The sequence below is a fragment of the Choloepus didactylus genome, chromosome 6, assembly GCF_015220235.1.
Source record: "Choloepus didactylus isolate mChoDid1 chromosome 6, mChoDid1.pri, whole genome shotgun sequence".
NCBI lineage: Eukaryota > Metazoa > Chordata > Mammalia > Pilosa > Megalonychidae > Choloepus > Choloepus didactylus.
The window spans coordinates 50,418,696-50,435,802 of NC_051312.1; the positions used below are offsets into that span (position 1 = coordinate 50,418,696).

Genomic DNA, 17,107 nt, shown 5'->3' on the forward strand with positions numbered 1-17,107 from the left:
ACGCCAGGATTTTTCTTTCTTTTCTTTTCTTTTCACTGATTACAATTCGAATGTTTTCAGTCATTTGAAAAGATAAAAGAAAAACCAAATGGCAATTAGAAGGAATCCTCCAGGTGTTCTACGTCGAGACAGCAGCGGTTGGGTGAGTGAGCTCAGGGCAAATCTATAATTCAGCTCGGGAATATTTCTCTTAATAATTAATCGAGCGCCACAAAAGGAGGAGGCCCAATAGGGCCTCTGACAAAGCTGCCGGCAGAGGTTGGCAGTGGCTGCCCCGGCGCTAACCAACCCGTCCAAAGTCGGATTTGCTTCAGCGGTCTCAGCGCTCACGGCCGCTGCTTGCGTGGCCCATCATAGGGAGCGCGGAGACGTGTCCGGGCCCGGCCGCCACCGAGGCTTGTGTGTGTTCTCTATGTGTGTAAATTCGCGCTTCTCGCCTCTAACCTTTCTTTTGGCGGGTTTGCGAGAATTGCACACTTACATCCATACCCAGGGGCATTTCACACACCAGCCACCCAGTAAGCAACCTGTGAGTGCACCCCGGGGTTGGGACGCTGCCGCGGGCTCACCCCCTTCCCAACGGTGGTTAGTACTTCTTGTTTTTGTTTATTGGATATGGGTGGCGTTAAAGATCCGGACACGTCTCAGGAACCAAACATCCTGTCGAGTCGTTTTTCTTTTTGCAGCAACAGGTTCTTTGAGGGCTCCTCCCTCTCCTCCCAAAGCACCCCCGCCCCCCCGCCTCCGGGCTGGACTTGCAACCTTCTGCTAGCACTCCGACAGTCTCATACCCCGACTTCTGTCTTCAATGCGCGGTGAGATGCCCAGGCCGGATTCCCGTTTCTGCAATCCTAACCTCTCCGGCGTCGGATACGTTTATAGAGCCGTCTTCCATCGCGTCTCGGATGCCCGACCTCCAAGGTGAGGCCGACAAACTCCCGTGCGCAAGGGAGGGGGAGGCTCAGACCGAGGTGGACCAGGAGCACTCGCAGACGCAGGGAGGGCTCCGTGGGAGCGGGCCTCCCCAGATGGACCCAGGCCCCCACCCCCACAAACCCGTCCTGGGAAGGGGATGGGGAGATAGAAAGCAGGACCGAGGGGAGCAGAAGACTCCCGGGCGCATCCCGTTTTCGGGCTGGAGCTTCACTTTTGGACCCCCCCTTCCAACTTCTCTGGGGGTTCCCCTCATTCCGCTCGGGACCCGGATTCCAGTTCCAACGGGGAGGCTCCTCCCTTCAGGATTTGCTCCTTGCCTTTGGAGGTAGTCGCCAGGAGGGCCTGGACAGGTTCCCGGTCTTCCCCCAGCGCCTGGGAGTCGGGGTCCTAGCCGGGGGGCAGGGGGTTGGGGGGGCGGAGACTGTTGGCGTGGTGACTGCGCCCGCCCACTGCGCGGGGGGTCTCCCCCGGCGACGGCTGTCAATGCCCCACCCGCGGCACGGCCCTGGCCCCGCCCCCTCCCGCGCGCGTTTGCGGCCAGGGGAGGCGTGTGCTGCTTCTGCAGCCAGCGCAAGAGGGAGAGAGGGATGGATATTGGAGGAGGAATTCGGGCTTAACAAGTGATCATTGCTGTCTAGGATTTTGTTTCTCTTTTTGGGGAACGTTGACTTCCTTTCCTAGTCGAGCCCTCTCTTGCTGAACTCCAGAGGAACCAGAAGTATTGGGGTCTTCCCTGGGGCAGCCCGGATCCCCACCCCCAGGCTCCAGCAGCGAGGACTCTGTGCTTCCCTGGACAGGCAACAGAACTTGCACTGTGGATATTTTGGAGGCTACACCTGCCAAAGCCGGAAGGATCCCTTCCCCTCGCAAGATCATTCTTCCCCTCCTCCAGCTGTTGCAGCTGGAGGACGGAAAATAAACCAACAGGGGCAATTTCTTTATTTTTATATTTCACCCTGCCTGGGGACGGTGAGTATCATACCTTTCTTATCTTTCCTTCACCCTTTTGGCTGTTAAGAAACAGTGGACATTTGGGGGATAAATGGTATCGGGAATATGACAGAAGGGCATGAATGGAAGGCGGTTAAAAATAAACCAGGAGGTGGGAGAAGGGAGGTGCAGATGCTGCGCGGCGCTCCGGGGGGCCAACAGTTGTTATTTTCCCAACCCCGGGGATGGGGTGCGTGCTCCCTGCTTAATGTGCCGAAGCGGGAACCTAGGTCTGGAGGCGAGGGCGCGATTAAAGATGTCGTTGCTCAACGAGGTGGGGTTTAGATTAAGCATCCTTGTGCCTCATCCCAGCCTCACCGGTTCCGTTCCTTTGGGAACAGCTGGTGAACGGGTTTGAATTGCTGCTTCTCCCAACATTTGGATTTGCGTGCATTTTCTGAGCATTTGAGCAACACATAGGGACTGTATAAATGGCGTGCGTTGAAGTGTATATTTCTCACGGTGTTGGCTTCTCTGATTTTCTCTCTCTCTCTCAGCTTCAGGTACCACCCTAAGACTGTAACAGGAATTAGCACTGAGAGATGAAAACAGCCTTGTTGGGGGGGGGGGGGGGGGGAGTGCTAAAGGGGGGGAAGGGCAGATGTTTGAGTGTTTTTTGGGGATGCAGGGATGGGGGAGTAGATAGTCTGCAAAATACCATTAGTTTAATGGTGTTAAGGGGAGGAAAGGGAATTTTCTGCAAAGGTCTCCCCACAGAGGCTCTTGAGAGTCTGCTTGAATAGAGTCTCCTAACATGAATACCTCCAGAAAGAAGAGAGGTTTTAAACCAGTTTGTTTTGCTGGGTGAAGGGACTTTTTTTTTGTTTTTTCTTTCTTTTTTCTTTTCTTTTTTAAGATCAGGGATAGTGAGGTAACTGTTAGCCAATTACAGGGAAAGCAATTTGCTTTTTGTAGGGTAGAGAGCGAGATAAACAAAAACTAACAAACATAAATAAGCAGTTTAGAAATAATTTGGTTTTGTGCAGAAAGAGGGAAGGTCTAGTCTCTTGTACAGTTGATGGTGAATTGGAAGACCCTTCTGGCGAACCTGGATGGGGGGTGGGGGTAGAGGCTTGTGCGTATACAAATATACAAATATAAAAACACTTTGAGGCTTTATTAGGATAGTGTATTATAACTGTTTTGGGTGAGTTGGGGAAGTGGGGAAGAAACTGAACAAACTCTCAGGCTATTTGGCCTTTGAAAGTCTATAAAGGATGTTGGTCTGATCCTCTACAGTGACTTTAACCCCAGGGCGGTTTGTTGGTACACATTTGGAGACCTCACGAGGGTAAATATTTCAGCATATGAGGTGATGTTAGGAGTGAGGCAAAGGAAGGGAATGTCACATGAGATGCCTTCAAAGGTGGCTTTTCTGGGTTATGCATCCCAGTAGAACCCCTCTTTTTCCTTAGGAGAATGTGTGTGATTGGGAAGGGATGTATGATTGCAAAGCACTCTGATTGCCACATCCCTACTCATCACCTGAGTTTCTTGGCTGACAGGATTCAGCAAGGAGCAGCAGGTGGTCAAGAGCCAAATCCTGTTAATGGCTTCAGAAAGCCATTTCTCTTATGCTCCCCAAGTGATTCCAGTAATAGAAGCTGATTAGATGCCCTGAATTCTTACTGTCACCATCCTCCCTAGTTCTCTGGACCACTGTGCATTCGGGAAGTCCTATTGGATAGAAAGAATGGAAGAAGCAAGAGGAGTCATGAGATTGGGGTAGGAGGTTTTACGGGTGCTGGCTGAGGAGATGAAGTGGCTGGACTTTGAGAAAGCAAAGTCAGTAAGAAGAAGGGCCAGGAATGTCAAGTGGCAGTGGGAATAGTTAGAGGGCCTATGAGGAAGATGTGAGCAGGAAGATTGAAAATTAAGGTGGATGTTAAGAAAGCAAGAGTGGGAGGAGGAGTGTGTGTGTGTGTGTGTGTGTGAGAGAGAGAGAGAGAGAGAGAGACAGAGAGAGAGAGAGAGAGAGAGTGCATACCAGAGCAAGAAAAGAATTGAGGGATGGAAGTTGTGAAGTAATCATGGGGGAGGGGGTAAGTATGATAGGCTGAGAATAAAGTCCACACAAATTGGGATTTAAAAAATTAGGAGATGGCCCCTGAGAAGGGTATAGTAGAAACCATAGAGGTGAACCTGGAGGAACTAAAAGGGGACGTGATGATTATTAGTGATGTGGAAACCAGGATTAGCTCCTGGGCTGTGGGTGGTAGGGAGTGTTCGGGAGTTCTGAGAAACAGAGAAACAACAAGGACATGCTTCAGCGAGTCAGGGAATGCCAACTTAATACAGGTCACTGGAGAGTCTTAGAATATCCCAGATCTCTTCATGTTCTGTCCCTACTTCGGACAGGGATATAAGGGCATAAACATGTGGGGATGAGTGGAAAGACAGCAAAGTGTAGGTTACTGTCATGTGACTAATAACTGCTGGTGTTTATTGGCATTCATTATGTACAAGGCACTATGCTCTTCTTTCACTACCTGGTATTATCAGATAATATTATTATCTATACTTTGTAGATGGGTGTTTGAAGCTTATTCAAGTGGTGGAGCCTAGGTGAAAGAAATCTGGTTTCTTTGTCTAATCCTGAATCAAGATAGAGAGGGGTGGAAAGACACTTAACTTAGAAATAATTTATGAGTGAAAAAAATTTTAAAAAATCTTGAAATAAATGAATGATGGAACCAGCTGTAAAATAACCCCATAATTGTCATGGTATGAAGAGAGTGACAATGAAACTAACACTTGGCATTGGTGAAAGGAAGGATTGAAGCAAGAGGAGTGTGGGTTGAGAGTGGAGAGAGGCAAAATAATTGAGTTGCCATGAAAATAGACTGAGCTGAAATGATAACCAAAGAAGACGGAAAGAAGGACAGAGTGAAAAGGAGATGTTAGCACAGACTGCCTCGTACTTCTTGAAAAGTTAAGGTTGCTTGCCACTTTGTATGGTTTGCTTGAGGACAAGAGAAAGACATTTATATAAAAGAAAAAGCTCAGTTTCCTCTTTATGATTTTATTTCTCTTTTTATTTTTTTCCTGTGTTGTTTCCCTTCCTTTTTCAGGTGAAGTGCTTCTTCTACATGATTTTATCTGAAGAATGCTCTGCATTTCCTTGATATCTATGGAGACCTCAGAGCTGGTTTTGTCTTTGCTGACACCTCACCTTGCACCTTTTCTACCTCCCAAGGTCTTTGCCTCTGTCTATAGCTTGGCATTGCCCCTGGGTTCGAGAAGCCTTTGATGAACTTAAGGGAAGAATCCGAAAAATCATACTGATAGGCTTTGAGCAGCAATGGCTGGGCATACTTCAAATCACACCTTAATATGGGTCAAGCTGTCACTAGAAGGCAAGTGCTAAGACTAAAGGCTTATTTGCATTTTATTTGAATTTGGTGGACTGAACTTTGGACAGTTTCCATGGCAGAAAAATATATTTCATTTTCTAGGTACAACTGCTGGCTGTCTGATACTTGCTGCCCTTGAGTTGTGCAATGTCTACAACCACATCCAAACAATTTCCAAATTTGAACATCTAACCTGAAACACAGGTGTTTGGGAGGCACCCCCACCCACTCACCTTTCTCCATGTTTTTCTGACTTAGTCTTGAGAGTACTAGCCTGTTATCTAGACCAGCCAAACTCTGAAGAGCAATGTTGAATCCCTGGGAAGTGAGAGCATGGGGCGTGCTGATTTAAAAACAGAAAATGCAAAATTGGACTGAAAATATCCTTAGTCTTCCAAGCAATCTGCTTAAGGGTTCCAAACTTACCTTAATTTGGTGAGGAAAGAAGCTGCCCTATTTTTCCTTTTTCTTCTCCTACCACCGGAACCAGCCATTTTCAAAAGCCACCGCCATGGAGGTTGCAATGGTGAGTGCGGAGAGCTCAGGGTGCAACAGTCACATGCCTTATGGTTATGCAGCCCAGGCCCGGGCCCGGGAGCGGGAGAGGCTTGCTCACTCAAGAGCAGCTGCAGCAGCTGCTGTTGCAGCAGCCACAGCTGCCGTGGAAGGCAGCGGGGGTTCTGGAGGGGGCTCCCACCACCACCACCAGTCACGTGGGGCCTGCACCTCGCACGACCCTCAGAGTCGGGGTAGTCGGAGGAGGAGGCGACAGCGGCCCGAGAAGAAGAAAGTCCACCACCGTCAAAGCAGTTTTCCTCATTGCTCTGACCTGATGCCCAGTGGCTCTGAGGAGAAGATCCTGAGGGAGCTGAGTGAAGAAGAGGAAGAGGAGGAGGAGGAGGAAGAGGAGGAGGAGGAGGGCAGGTTTTACTATAGTGAAGATGACCACGGTGATGAGTGCTCCTATACGGACCTGCTGCCTCAAGACGATGGAGGTGGCGGTGGCTACAGTTCCGTCCGCTACAGTGACTGTTGTGAACGCGTGGTGATAAATGTATCAGGCCTACGCTTTGAGACCCAGATGAAAACTCTGGCCCAGTTTCCAGAGACTTTGTTGGGGGACCCTGAGAAAAGGACTCAGTACTTTGATCCTTTGCGCAATGAGTATTTTTTTGACAGGAACAGGCCCAGCTTTGATGCCATCTTGTATTATTACCAATCAGGAGGCCGCCTGAAGAGGCCAGTCAACGTTCCGTTTGACATTTTCACTGAGGAGGTGAAGTTCTACCAATTGGGAGAGGAAGCCCTGCTCAAGTTTCGGGAGGATGAGGGCTTTGTGAGAGAGGAGGAGGACAGGGCCCTGCCAGAGAATGAATTTAAAAAGCAGATTTGGCTTCTCTTTGAATATCCAGAGAGTTCTAGTCCAGCAAGAGGCATAGCCATAGTATCTGTCCTGGTCATCTTAATCTCCATCGTCATCTTTTGCCTGGAGACCTTGCCAGAGTTTAGGGACGACAGGGATCTCATCATGGCGCTGAGTGCTGGCGGGCACAGTGGGTTGTTGAACGACACCTCGGCACCCCACCTGGAGAACTCAGGGCACACGATTTTCAATGACCCCTTCTTCATCGTGGAGACAGTCTGCATTGTTTGGTTTTCCTTTGAGTTTGTGGTACGTTGCTTTGCTTGTCCCAGCCAAGCGCTCTTCTTCAAAAACATTATGAACATCATTGACATTGTCTCCATTTTGCCTTATTTCATCACTCTGGGCACTGATCTGGCCCAGCAACAGGGGGGTGGCAATGGGCAGCAGCAGGCCATGTCCTTTGCCATCCTCAGGATCATTCGTCTGGTCCGAGTATTCCGGATCTTCAAACTCTCCAGGCATTCCAAAGGCTTGCAGATCCTGGGCCACACCCTCAGAGCCAGCATGCGGGAACTGGGCCTTCTGATCTTCTTCCTCTTCATTGGGGTCATCCTGTTTTCCAGTGCTGTGTATTTTGCAGAGGCGGACGAACCTACTACCCATTTCCAAAGTATCCCAGATGCATTTTGGTGGGCTGTGGTGACCATGACAACTGTGGGCTATGGAGACATGAAGCCCATCACTGTGGGGGGCAAGATAGTGGGGTCCCTGTGTGCCATTGCAGGTGTCTTAACCATTGCTTTACCAGTGCCAGTGATTGTCTCTAACTTTAACTATTTCTACCATAGAGAGACTGAAAATGAGGAACAGACACAGTTGACACAAAATGCAGTCAGTTGCCCATACCTCCCTTCCAATTTGCTGAAGAAATTTCGGAGCTCTACTTCTTCCTCCTTGGGGGATAAGTCAGAGTATCTAGAAATGGAAGAAGGAGTTAAGGAATCTCTATGTGCAAAGGAGGAGAAATGTCAGGGAAAGGGGGATGACAGTGAGACAGACAAAAACAACTGTTCCAACGTGAAGGCTGTGGAGACTGATGTGTGACGCTCTTTCTCCACCCGTACCCCAGCCCCTCAAGCATCTCCAAATATATTTATGCATAGCGAGTGCAGTTATGAAAATGAAATATGCAAATGAGTCCAATGCATACAGTAGTACACCAGTTAATGGTTATACACAACATAATTGTTACTGAACTTGTATTACATATCAAATAAATGATGCATCTCGGAGAAAAGGGAGGCTTAAATAGGAGCAAATCTATCTTTATATTTTTTATTAGAATGCAAGAATTTTGCACATTAACTGGAAAACATGTTAACCGAAAAGATGGTTCATGGAGAGAATGTGTGTGTGTGCGTGTACGTGTGTATGTGTGTGTGTGGAAGTAAATTGTCAGAGTTGTTAGTAATTGTGTAGTGATGGGAAGAGTTGGCATTTTGAAGTATTTACTATGTAAGAATTAATGAATTTGAGCAGTCATTATCAGTGCTTTAATAGCACCTCACATGTCTTTGGATTCTGTAGTTGTTTTTTAAAAAACATTGTAAGAATTAATGTGTAGAAAAAAAGTAAATTATTTAATACAATATAGGTCACAATTTTATCTTGGATTTAATTAAAGTTTATTTTTAACTGGAAATTAACTTTAAAAAAGGCTTAGGGGCCTTTAGAAACCAATTATATTTTATTATTAATTTTGGGAAGATATGACAGCAAATGCCTAACATTGTGGAAGAAATGAAATCTGAGAAAATGTAACAAGTTTTTTTTCACAGATAACAGGACTGGAATGCTTTTTTTTTTTTTCCTTTGCACTATTTTATATGCTGGAGATTGAGAGAGACTTCATACTGTGAATGTTTACTAATGTAACAGTTCAATGACAATCATTGGAAGAATGATTTCTTAGTTTTATTTTATTGCTCTTGTCTTCTTTGTGTGAGACTAATGATCACTCAGATAACAGCACATGACTCCCTCCTCTTTAAAATCTAAATAACTGATTGATCTGTTACAATGATGCTTCTGATACCATACTATTTTAAATATTCTTCTGCCTTTTAAATCCAGAGTAATTTAAACACAGTTAATGCATGCACTGAAAGAATTCTTGAAGAAATAAGATGCCCAGCAGCTACAGTGATTATGGCTTAAGATTTTTCTATTAAATGTGCAACATAAATGCTAGATTTACTAAGTTTATTTCTTTGTGCAGCTACATGAGAGCAGAATGGGGGGGATTCACCACAGAGTTTAGCATTCTATTTGCTAAAATGAATATAAAGAATCATGTCAAAACATTTGGTTTCAACATCATCACTATCATTATCATCTTTATCAGAAGGGAATTTATGACACATATAATTGCATTTAGCGCACCACAAGATGTTCTAAAAGGTGAGCTAATAGTCATCAGATTTGCACAATTAAGTCACAGTGAGATACAGGTTAGAAAACTCAGAATATGCAAGAGGCCTTACTTTCCCATGTTTCTTCAACTTCTATTCTTTAAAAAAGGGTTGTGCCGAGCTTTGGCAAAAAAATACCTTGTGGACTTTCTTGGTACATAAACTCTGACAACAGTGAATTAAAAAAAAAAAAGAGAGACCTAGAATAGACTTTCTCAAGCTTTTTTAACCCCGGCTATCCTTTGATAATTATCTCACCCTTACCTCTCCTTATAATGGCATTTGAAATTCAAAGTATGTTCAATATTAGGCTTAAAAGCAAAGCTACAGTCTTCTCCCCACTCCTTCCCCACCACTTCTAGGGAAACAGTTCTCTAGAACACTGTTGAATGAAAAGCAGCAAGGAGGGGAGTTGATTGAATGGGCAGACCAAAGATCTCTAGAGGACAGTATTGTCATGAATAGCAAATGAGAACTCAAGAACTCTTAAATACTGGGTTCCATATAAATGCCTGATGTTATATTTAGGTTGCCTAATCTTCTTCTGGGAGAAAATGGGATTATGAATCCATGAGTTGCATCTACTTTATAAGGACATTGTGAAAATCATGGGTAATTTCTTTAACTTTGAGCTCCTTACAAGAAGTTGCTTTGCAGATACAAAATAGTCCTATCATTGAATAATTGTTGGAATTTCATCTTGGGGGAAGATCCCATGCATGTCATGGTATTAAAAGTTGACTCTGAACAAGTTACCATGTATCTTATGCTATACCCAACTAGGTCGTAGTACATCTTAAAATAGTTAGACTTTCCAGCATAGAACATTTATTGAATATCTTTGATAGTAATGATTTGACTAAGTTGTTTGGGAGGGGAAAAAGTACTGTATTTCATTGTTTTTACAATACCTCCTTTTTAAATCTAAAAGTTATGTTAAATTTAATTTATGATACATATGATAATTGATGGCTTCTGAGAATGCAGGAAATACAGTAATTTGGGGATCTTGGGATTTGCCTTTATCTCACGTGGTTTTCTTGAGGGTAGGAGGGTTAAGGAGTGACAGTCATGGGATTCCAAACCAAATGTTATTAGGTCGTCACTAAATGTATGTTTGCTTGTTTTTTTCCTGCAAGATCATTTATTTTTGAATACCTGGGTCTTGATTCCACACTGAGCAGGAAGTGTTTAGGCCCTCAAAATTTCTGTGGAGCATGTCTTTCCTGGAGGAATGTATGAAAGCAGGGCCTCCAGTGCAGCTGTGGGCTTATAGCATTTATCTAAACCAATAGCTAGGACTAGTGACTAAGGTTCATGGCAATAACCGAAAAGAACTATTTGTGAAGATTTTATGTAGAGAAATATGCTTCCAGGAACTATTTGTAACTGATTTTAGGAAACTTTTATCTTTTTGGAGGCCACCATGTACGTTTGGTTATAAGGTAAAAGAAGTGACCCCGTTTAGAGATTTGGATTCTTGGGATCTGGGATCCTTTAGTTGCATTTCAGATGATAATAATTGCTATCAAAAGCGCTGTATTTGAAGGTCATCCTAATCCAAATCTTTTCTAGGGTGGATGTATTGCTCTCTCTTGCAAATGTTGAAAAGGAAATAGTTATTCATAACAGTGATAGGATAGTGAGGAAGAGAGGAGGAATTAACAAACATTCCTTCATTTTCTGTGAAAAGGAGCAAGTGGGTACCAGAAGAATTGATTGCTGGCCTAGGAATGGAGAGCTGGCTTGTTGAATTTAGGTAAATGGTTTTATCACCTCAATTCTCAATTTTATTTTGTTTTTCAAGTGTAAAAGCAGGTATTGCTCTATATTATTATTAGGTTCCTTCCAATACCAAAATTCTATCATAAGTTGAAGGAAGCATTAGACTGCTTGATGTTTTCAAAGTACCTCTCAAGTCATACCAGCCTTGATACTGTAGTTGAGTAACATGATGAGCAAAATCATTTTAAAATATCACTGTAGGTTTACTACAGAATCAGGAGTTTGAGTTTTTAGTATGCGAACGAAACTGAAGGAATAGGACATATTTTGAAGCTATTTATTCTGATGACTTTTAAAGAGAAGGGATTTGCTTAATGAAAAATAACTGCCTGGTCTCCAGTTGAATACATATGGTGAAAGTTGGTAAGTAAACATTTTGATTTCTTGCTTTGTTATAGCACAGTCATGTCAGTAAACAAGAGGATTCTGACCTGTGCTGGGGAACTAATTTTATGCTTAGACTTGTGGTGCTTTACAAACGCTACTGCTCTCATTGTCAAATTTGTTTCAAACAGGATTGCTGAAGCTTTATGAAAATCTTTTCATTAAGTATGTGGTAACATAGAACCCAGGAAAATACTCTCAGAATTAAGACACATATTTTTACCTTTTAAATATTTATTATACATTAACAGATGTTGGTTTTTAATTATATTGAAATCATAAACCTACCCCCTTCTCCCATTAAAAATGATGTTTTCTACTGTTGTTGATTTTCAGAGTTTTGATGCATCTTTAGCACTAACTTTGCAGCTATTATTGGTAAAGTGGAAAGTGCACCTAGATTCAATTTACACTTTGAAGTGAACAAGTGGTGATGTGCTCATATGCACGGTGCAAAGTGTAACTTCCCTCTTTATATATATTTTTTTTTTATCAATACAGTTTAGAATGATTACGGGGTGTCATTCAGTGACAAAAGGGCCTTTTCCAGTAAGTCTTCATGACCCAAAAGTCATTCTGCATTCTGCAAGGAACATTTGGTGTGGACAAAAGGTACCTCTTGGTTTTCCTGCCTAAAAAGAAACTTAACTGAGGGCACAGGGGCTTCCAGACCTCTGTAGCCACTGCAGGTTAAGACAATCTGTCCTATTTTCCAGTATGGAAATCAGTTTTCCTATACGAAATGAGGTTGGTAGAGTGGTTTGTATCAAGACTGAAGGAAGAAGAGTTATTTTTGCAATAAATGGGAATATGTACTTCTGAAATGTAAATTAAGATTAGGCCTGTGATTTGAGTTTTATTTCTGACTTGTTTTTCTGTTTCCATAGCAGTCTGATTTCTTAGAGTATCTTCTTTGTAAAAATATGCTCATACTAATCAGACTATGTGGCCCCAATTTGAGTTTCAGAAAATATGGTCACCTTTAGTTATTTGTGTGTAACTAATCCCAGGTTTTTTTGAACAAAAAGCACATATTTAATGAACTGTGGCTGTACGTGAGATTTAAGTTTTCCCCTCCCCACCTTTTAGGCCTCTGGGTGATTCTAAATGGGACCAGAATAGATGCATAAGACAAGTATTGTGCTAAATAGGGTGTCTTCCTTTCATCCTGGAAAGCATATTCCCAAATTCACTGGTCTAATTTCATGGTATTTCTGACCTGCGATTAAGTTTTTGATCCATTTTGTCACTGGTTTCCTGGAAGAAGTATTTGTATCCAGAGTGTCAGGAGCTAAATGTGTATGTTAGTTGATCCACAAAGATAGTCAACTTTTGCTTCCTAATCTGCAGATTACCTGTTTTGTAAACAGCTAGTATTTTATCTGAGGTTGACTTCACTCAGTCTCATCTCCCATTAAACAGTCCAGAAAATATAAAATGATAAAAAGACAAGGCAATATAATACAACAAAATCAACAAAAACATAGAAACTAGAAAGCCAAGCAAAATCTAACTGGGAAGCCAAATCTTTTGTTCAAATCAATATGTTCCATTCATCAGCACTAAATATAAATGATTTAGGGGTAATTTTTTATGGCCTCTTGCTGTTAGTGTAGATAACCAAGAGTTGACTGTTGTGGTGGGGAGACATAGCAGAAATAGGTTACCTAAAGAATATACAAGTTAACATCTCCTGTGAAAATTACCATTTTCTTAGTACTAATTACTACGGATTAATAAATATGGAAAATATACTATGTTTTTTTCCAGTTATTGGTATTATATGAAAATGTGTTTGGATTGTTTTTTCGTGATTCTGTAGACCAGGAGTGTATTTTCAAATCCAGAGCCCAGGAAGGCATTTTCATCCATTACTTCTATAGCCACTGGCTATGGAAGGGTCAGTCATCTGTTAGATTCATCAACACAGTTAAATCTCTGTGAATATTGACTAAAGATGTGCCATCAGGAACTAAAGAATTATATTTTCTTTAAAATGATTATATGACTATATATACATATTCATAAATATTCCTATAAATGAAATATACTTCATATGCTGCCTTTATTCTTGCAAAAGACGGATATGCAAGGTGAATGACCTAAGGCATTGAAAGAGACTTTTTGAGGGAAATGGTGAGACTTAAGGATTGAGAAACTCTTGTTTACACTGTAGGATGGACTTTTGTTCTGTATAACCATCATAGCATTAGGGCTAAGTCTGGGACAGTCCATGGGATGAGGCTATATGGAGTTTCATTCCCAGGAAGTTAATTATGCTTTATGGAAATTGCAAAATGTTGATTTTATTTATTTTAATGCACATTGTTCCAATTATAAAAAGGATGCATATAGAATGAAAATTAGATTTTAAGGCCCCCATAGATCCGCTAGAAATAGACTTCTTGAAGCCATTATCTTTCAGCACTTTTGTTGGATCTGCTGCCTAATATGACTGCCTTAATTCCCTTAGATTCAGTTACTGCGTTAAAAAGTCTCAGGTTATTGTTCTTTTTGGTGACTGTTCCAACATCTGTCTTAGCCTCTGAGGGCACTCATATATGAAACCATAAAATAGTTGGTAAATCTCATATCTCTTGGAGACAGAGTTAGATTATCTGAACTCTTTCCATGATAGCGACCAAATTAGTTAACATGGAGGGTGCATGTTATTCTATTTATAAATTCACTTATACCTGAATAGAATGATGATTCCCCCCAGAGAATACTGATGGTGTTGATAGCACCTGAGTGAGTCTTTTTTTCTCCTCTCAATTGTTAGGGATCATGATCCAAAGAGGCTTTCATTTGCTGTTAGGCAGAGTAGGAAATAATTAATGAAGCTCCCACTGGACTGAACTCTATCAAGAGGTGATAGAATCTCTAAGGAATGAAGTAGAGTTTATATTTATTTGCCATGTCTAGTTGGTGTCATTGTTGGCTTCTATGTTGATGGGTAGATTTTAGTTTTAGAGTGGTTTAACCAAATACTAAAATGACTAGATAAAGAAATAGAGATTATACATTCTAAATTATCTTATTAGCTTGAGGAGCATCTCTAGTTACATATTTTAAGAAATAAATAAGAGATTTGGAGATTACAATCTATGCTAGGAGCCATTTATTTGGAGGGAGATGTAGTCCATAAATGATTCATTTATTTGGGTTTCTTGAGAGAATAATGGAATTCCTTGTTTTTCTTCTCTTATTTTTGATTTTCCATATTATTTTTAAATTGGTACATTGGATATAAACATTTTTTTCTTCTGGCAAAGCAAGTGAAAATCTTTTGTTAAGAAATGTTAGAGGATGATAAGATAGTTTGGTAGCCTTTTTTGCAACATTCGCTATTTCTCAGTATAGAAGCTGATTTCAGTATATTGAAATACTATATGGGGAAATGCATATATATTAAAATCTAGATGATAGAGCAGGAATGTTAAGAATACATTTTCTTTATGGATTCCTAAAAGTGTTCTCAGAGTTCTTGACCCATTTCCTCCAGATCTGATCCAGCCAGTGAGAAGTCAGTAAACTGCTTTCTTCCTGGAGGAGCAGAAGCAGCTAAGCAGGATCAGGACCAACGGGCAGAGGGGTGGGGTGGGTGGGGGTGTGATGAGTGGGAGAGAGGTGGGTGGGATGAAGTTTCCAGGGGCAAGGAGTGTTTCTTAAATGAAGTTCCTACTTTGTAGCACAAATAGGTAAGTCTAAAAATTGCTTCATTTGATAATGATAATTTATGTTAATCCAGGGAATCCAGGAAAGTGAATTGATCACTTGGTCTGGATTCTAAACTTAATAGGCATATATATGTTTATGTCCCAATATATCCCTCTTAGTCTTTGAGGGCACTCATATTCAAAACCATAAAACTGTTGCTGAGAATTAAAGCTATGTAAGTGTGATTAAGAATAAAATTCACCTCTCCTTTCAGAGTAAGAGATTCTTTTGCATGCTTAGAAGATTACCACTTGGGCACTGATATTTCAGAGAGGGTGATTTCCAACTTTATTCTAATGTAGAATGCTAGAGAGGCAGTGTATTAAAACTAAGACAGAATTAAGCAACCAATTGAAGGCCTGGGAATGAATGTCACTAAGGCAGAGCTGAATGATGTGTTTATGCTGGTTATTGCCGGCGTGCACTTCTTAGAGGGATGGAGAAATCATAAAATCTGTGCAACATAATTAGAATTCCTTGTTGCCATCATATGCTTCTTGCTGATTTAGCTGCTACTGGTGTTCTGCTCATCCACACAGAGAAGAGGTGTCATTTCACTAGTAGAATCCACATACTTCACAGGCTTTAAGGCTGGGTGAGAAACCAGGGAGAAAGAAACGGTTAGATTAGAGACAGAAGGATGAAGCGACATACAGTATTTTAAGGTGTGAATCATCTTGTGACACCAAGCTATTTTTACACACTCAAGGGACTGAGTGAAATCTTTGGGTGAGAGAGGCTCTGTTTAGGAATTACCGTTACCTTTCTGTTTGTCCATGGTGTCACAGCCCATTATTGCTAAAACAAGCTGAAAAATCGCTTGCTGGAAACATTTTTCCCCTCATTTCTGTTATGAAATGCTATAGTTGTGTAACAGTTGTTGCACCCCTTGAAAGGATTTGGGAAGGAAATTCGAAGTAGAAGATTCGAATATAAGTTCGGACCAAATATAAACTTGTTCAAAGTTAAGTATCCAGGGGTCGCCTTTTTAATTTCCTTTTTCCATTGTTCCTCCTCAGCTATCAAGCCTATTACTGTTTTTTTGTTTTGTTTTGTTTTTTAAATCTCAGAGATAGGCATGTAAAATGCTTGGCTCCCTATTTCCCCCCTTCCCCCAAGTTTCCCCCACTCACCTTTGCTTCAACACAAGCCCAGACTAGGAAAGATTCTGCTGCCCTGCGTTCAGATTTCTCTTTTTTGTGTGTGATCCTGTTGTGTCTTCCCATTTTATAAATCAGGTCATGCTACTTCATTCCCAGAAAGCTTCCACAATCACCTGCAATGTGGGTCTGTTATATTCTGTTATTATGCTTCCTATTACTAAACAGCTGGGGTTTTAGAAACAGCTGCATGGTTAGCTGTGTTTTTTCCATATTCCGCCCAGATGCTTTATTATTGTGTAGAAACAACCCCAGTGTGGAAAGAGCTGGGAGTATTATAGCAAGAATCTTGCTTGGATACAACTGTTGTTATTAGGAATTTAATCAAGAAAATTAAAGGCAGGCAATTTTGACTACTGTTTGCTTCACAAACATTTTGTTAGTTACAGCATATTCACTGCTACTCCTAGGCAGTGTGGTAGATTTAGTAAGTTTTAAAGTGGCTCTTGCGATATTCCTTAGGCTACAGAAGCTGTGCTTTGAATGCTCCCTTTCTTTGCTTAAGGGGAGATATCTGCACACAATGGGATATCACCTGAGTTTTCCATTCACTGCTGGTGAGAGAAGCTGATGGCAGGCAAGCTACAGTCCTCTCACTTACCAGAGAGTCTATTTTTAGGTTTGTCCCTTTGTGACTGATTTCAACCCCAGTTAGAGTGGTTGAAATTAAAAAAAATGAGACCATTATTATGATGATTTTCAGATTTTAAATACAGTTTCGTATTGTGAAAGGGACAAATATAATTCATGTGCTGATTGTTGGTACCTCACCTCGGACTAAAATTAGGATAAAAAAGGTGCACCTTCTTTTCCTTCTCAAGTTATTTTTCAATAGATGTTTATTAAGTTCATGTTTATTGGCTGGACTGTGCCCTGTACTGAATCTCTTGATGCATTTTACCACTTTATCCATGTAGAAGAATTTTTGAATTACGGAAGGAT

The 17,107-nt window shown here is 41.7% G+C and overlaps 1 protein-coding gene across 3 annotated transcripts; it reads left to right on the top strand.

Moving 5' to 3' along the window:
• The first annotated feature begins 839 nt into the window (after positions 1 to 839).
• On the top strand, positions 840 to 14,867 carry KCNA4 (potassium voltage-gated channel subfamily A member 4). Of its 3 annotated transcripts, XM_037840970.1 has the most exons (3): positions 840 to 921; positions 1,618 to 1,905; positions 4,998 to 14,867. In XM_037840970.1, exon 3 carries the CDS (start codon positions 5,791 to 5,793, stop codon positions 7,747 to 7,749), a length of 1,959 nt encoding a protein of 652 aa, XP_037696898.1. In that variant the 5' UTR covers positions 840 to 921; positions 1,618 to 1,905; positions 4,998 to 5,790; the 3' UTR covers positions 7,750 to 14,867. The 3 variants fall into 3 exon arrangements, with proteins under 3 accessions (XP_037696898.1, XP_037696897.1, XP_037696899.1); XM_037840969.1 differs by lacking the exon at positions 840 to 921 and having other exon boundaries at positions 1,491 to 1,905; XM_037840971.1 differs by lacking the exons at positions 840 to 921; positions 1,618 to 1,905 and adding an exon at positions 3,909 to 3,968.
• The last annotated feature ends 2,240 nt before the right edge of the window (positions 14,868 to 17,107 follow it).

What these genes read in the sequence shown, in the direction of transcription:
- KCNA4 (XM_037840970.1), top strand. Translation starts at nt 5,791, where the DNA reads ATGGAGGTTGCAATGGTGAGTGCGGAGAGCTCAGGGTGCAACAGTCAC.